At 38.6% G+C, this 4,418-nt stretch overlaps 1 protein-coding gene across 1 annotated transcript in view; it reads right to left on the bottom strand.

The window, feature by feature from the left end:
• Positions 1-4,418, bottom strand: part of SYNRG (synergin, gamma) — a 58,942-nt gene that overhangs the window by 51,168 nt on the left and 3,356 nt on the right. The window contains 1 exon segment of the mRNA XM_006756220.2: positions 3,274-3,314. Coding sequence (XP_006756283.1) covers positions 3,274-3,314 — 41 coding nt within the window.

Below are 4,418 nucleotides of genomic sequence, written 5' to 3' on the forward strand. Positions count from 1 at the left end.
GTTTTTTTTTTTTTTTTTTTTTTAGTTTTATTCATTTCAAACAGGCCGGATTCGGCCCGCGGGCTGTAGTTTGCCCACGGCTGGTCCAACCCTTGTGTTCCTGTGCGAATCGGAGATGTTTTATCTTGGTAACTGCAGACAGCAAAGGTATTCGAACAGGCCTTCGGCTTCCATATACCATATGATGCAGTGTTCGGCTAATCTGCCTACAAACGTCAGGTGTACATAATAATCTGGCCACTCAGTGTAGATCAGTGGTTCTCAACCTTGGCTGCACATTAGAACCACGAAAAAAGAAAAAAAAAATCCTGAATTCTGGGCCTCATCCTCCGGAAATTCTGTTTCTTTGTTATGGGGTGAGGCTTCAACTGTTTAATATCTAATATGCATGAAAAAATTATATTTCTCTTCTCTTTCCTGACATTAATAATTAATATAACATTTACCACAAAACAGCCACCAGCATGTAAAGTAAATAATGCAGTGGCAGTAAAACTATCATGAATGTATGACTTAGAGCAGGGGTCCTCAAACTAGGCCTGCGGGCCACATGCGGCCCACCGAAAACATTTATCTGGCCCGCCGGGTGTTTTTGCCGCCACTGCCTGTCCTGCTTAGCAGCCGACTCGTCCCGGGCCCACAGTGCACATGTGTGGAATGTCTGAGGGACAGTGAACTGGCCCCCTGTTTAAAAAGTTTGAGGACCTCTGACTTATAGTATCTCCCAAACTTTTCCAAGGAAGATACCTCCCATTGGGAATTTAATAAATACTAAATGCCCACCATATTTTAGACACAGTTCTAGATATATAACAGTGAATAAAACAAAATCCCTACTTACCCTGAACACAAATTTCAATCTGATTTTGCATTTTATTTTATCCTCATTCAAGGATACTTTTTTTCATTGATCTTTTGAGAGAGAGAATGAAAGGAAGGGAGGAGGGAAGAGAGAGGGAAACACTGATGTGAGAAAGACACATCGATTGGTTGCCTCTTTCATGTACCTCTACAGGGGCCGGGGATTGAACTTGCAACCAAGTGCTCTTGACTGGGAATCGAAACCATGACCCTTTGGTCTACAGGCTGATGTTCTAACCACTGAGCCACCAGCCAGGGCTAATTTTGCATTTTATCACATTATTACATCCATGTTGGTTCTACTGTAAAGAGCTTTTAATCAAATTTTGATTTAAAAATACTAAAGGTCTAGTAAAGCATACCATGCTTATCTTGTGTGTTCTGTGAACCTTCAAGGTTATTTATACATAGTTTAATTTCAGGAACATGAACATCCATATTTGCAGGTAACATTTATTAGTGGCAAGCTATTCATTTATTCATTCAATTATTTACTCAAGTATTTGAGGGCCTACTCCATGTCAGGCACCATCCTAAGCACACAGCAATGAACAAAACCAGGTCTTTGCCCTCATGGAATGGACACTGTAATTGGGGGGATAGATAATAAAATATAAGTACATGTCAAGTAGTGTTAAGAGATAGGGCAGCAAATGAAGCAGGGTAAGAGGGAAAGGGAGAGTTAGGGAAAGGAATGGTTGTTGTTTCATAGCCAGAATAGGTTTCACTAAAAGGGTGGCATATAAGCAAGGACTTGAAAAAAATAAGGGAGCAAGTTATGTGGATATTTGGGAAGAGTATTCCAGACAAAGGAATGCCAAATGCAAAGGTCCTAAAGTGTCTTGGAGAATTAGAATGCACAGACTGAATAAAACCATAGTAAGGTATTTTTCCTCTTATCCCTTTAGACCTAAAGTTTCATTTAATTAATTTTATTTAATTATTGAATGGGTAACTCAGGTATTCGGTACAACATTTAAAGGTACACAGGAATACACAATGAAAAAATAAGACTCATTTCTCTCCTGTTCACCTATTCATGATCTTATGGCTACTCTGTTGTCAGTTTCTTGTATATCCTTTCATAAATAGTCCAGGCATAATTTAAAGCCTTCAAATGATCAAGAAGTCCTCTCTAACATAGTCTGTAAAAAGAAAAAAATCTCTAAAACAGTTCTAAATTTCAGAAGAAAAAAATATCAGGCAACCTTTTGGAATCTCTTCTTGTCCTGTTCCTTTGCTCCATGTCTAGGTTTTCACTTGGAAGTTTATAAAAATGAAAAATGAGCTATGATAATGAACACATATTTGTAATGCCTTCTTAAAGAACAAAATATCTCAAACCATTTGATGTGAATCTGGTGCATATCGAAGCACAGATAGCTTGAATAATGCATAAGTGTGAGCACAATGAACAGAATACAAATGACCCTTGGAAAATTTTACCTGAAACTCAACCTCCATCACTGATTACAAATGGAGACAAAGTCAGTATGAGCCACTGACTACCTCTTTATCATTCATCTCTAACAATGACCTAGGAGTCTGTTTCTCTAGCAAGACTACCATCACCAGTCAACACTGGCATGTGAGAAGGGCCAGTTTTCAGAAGCAGCTTGGTGTATGGCGAGAAGGAGGGCACAGTGGAATGGGAAAAGTGAGCAGAAAGGGAAGGGCAGACTTATTCTTGCTTCAATGTTGTGTCCCAGTGGCAAAGTAGCATGAGTCAAGATTATATCCCTTCTCAACTGGTTTGGCTCGGTGGATAAAGTATTGGCCGGAGGACTGAAAGATTATATCCCTTCACTATTGTTTCCTTGAAGTAAAAACTTAGAATATTGGTAGGCCCTTGTCTGAAACTAGGAGGAAAAATAAAGAAACTGCTAGGAATAAAACTGAGACTACAAATAGTTAAAACTGAATCAGAATATGTGATCTCTTATGTACATGATTATAATAAGACTAAAGTAATATAGAGAAAATATGGTAGTATAAAATTACTGAAGAGGTTCACTTACTCATTCAACAAACATCTATAGGGTCTCTATTATTTCTATCAGCATGCGGGTGCTGGGTGTTGGATATGCTAATGAGACAAGGCAGACACAGATCCTGCCCTATGTAGCTAAAACCATCTAGCAGAAAACTAGATAGAAGGAAAAATATGTCATTTAGAGAATTCTTTGATACTCTTGTTCTGAAAGTCTCCATCTCTGAGGTTAAATATGTTAATGTTTAAATAAGTGTGGGAGAAATGAGGAATGATTCTTAGTATTCCCCAAATTACATAATCTTTGAGAAATTTTAAGAGTAGCTTAAGCTATAGGTTTAAACAAACCTTTACCCACTTAAGTCCCAAGGTGAGAAACATAATAGTGAAAAATGAAAATTCTAAACGTAACTTTCACTTACCTTGAGGGGGTCTCATTCCACCTGCTACTGGAAACATGAAGCTGAAAACAGAACAAAAATACATTGGGATCTTAATATGTAGAAAGAGCAGAACATGAAGCTAAGATTTGAGCCTGAGCAACTGCAAGGGTGCTGATGATGCTGACTAAAAACAGCAATCGAATTGAATAGGTTTGGGGAGAAGGGTGGTAGTAGGAATGTGGCCATGAGGAGCAATCTAGCAGGCAATCAGACAAGTAGCTCAAGCTCAGAAGACCCTTCTCCTGAGCTAGGCTCTTTTAAATAAAGGTTAAAAAAACTGAGCTCTAGTTGTGGATGAAATAGCCAAGGGAATGTGCATACATAGTAAGAAGGCAACAAAGAACAATGCTGAAGAATTTTTACAGTGACAATTGAGTAGGGAATGGTCACTGGGAATTAAGGAAGTTGGTTATGACTGAGAGTTGTAACTGAAGAACCACATTTTAGAAAGAAGGAAATAGTTACTAGTGTCTAATGCTATAGAAAAGCTTATCAGTGCCCTAACTGGTTTGGTTCAGTGGATAGAGCGTCGGTCTGCAGACTCAAGGGTCCCGAGTTCGATTCCGGTCAAGACATGTACCTTGGTTGCGGGCACATACTCAGTGGGGAGGTGTGCAGGAAGCAGCTGATGGATGTTTCTCTCTCATCGATGTTTCTAACTCTCTATCCCTCTCCCTTCCTCTCTGTAAAAATCAATAAAAATATATTAAAAAAAAGAAAAGCTTATCAGAATGAGGATTAATAAAGATCACTGCTTTTGAAAATGGTGATCTTTGAGTGGACAGTTTTAAAAGGAAGAAACTAGGGAGAAAGGTTTCAAATACTGTACAAAAGATATACTTAGTAACTTATAAAACAAGGTTTTAGAGGGAATGGTATTCACATAGTGAGGTAGCAAAAGGGATCTGCTTTGAAACGGAAGAGGGATGGACTTTTCAGATTGGAGGGAAAGAAAATGGGAAGAAAATTAAGGAAGAAAAACTGAGTGAGAAGTGCTTTAAATCTGGAAGTCAAGGATCTGAAGGAGATTTCAGGATCATCTTTACAGAGTCTAGTGAAATCCAGGAATTGTATGACAAATTTATGAGTCCTTGCATTTTTCTACTGCACCCCCCCCCCCCCCC

The sequence above is a fragment of the Myotis davidii genome, unplaced genomic scaffold (genome assembly GCF_000327345.1).
Source record: "Myotis davidii unplaced genomic scaffold, ASM32734v1 scaffold993, whole genome shotgun sequence".
Classification (NCBI taxonomy): domain Eukaryota; kingdom Metazoa; phylum Chordata; class Mammalia; order Chiroptera; family Vespertilionidae; genus Myotis; species Myotis davidii.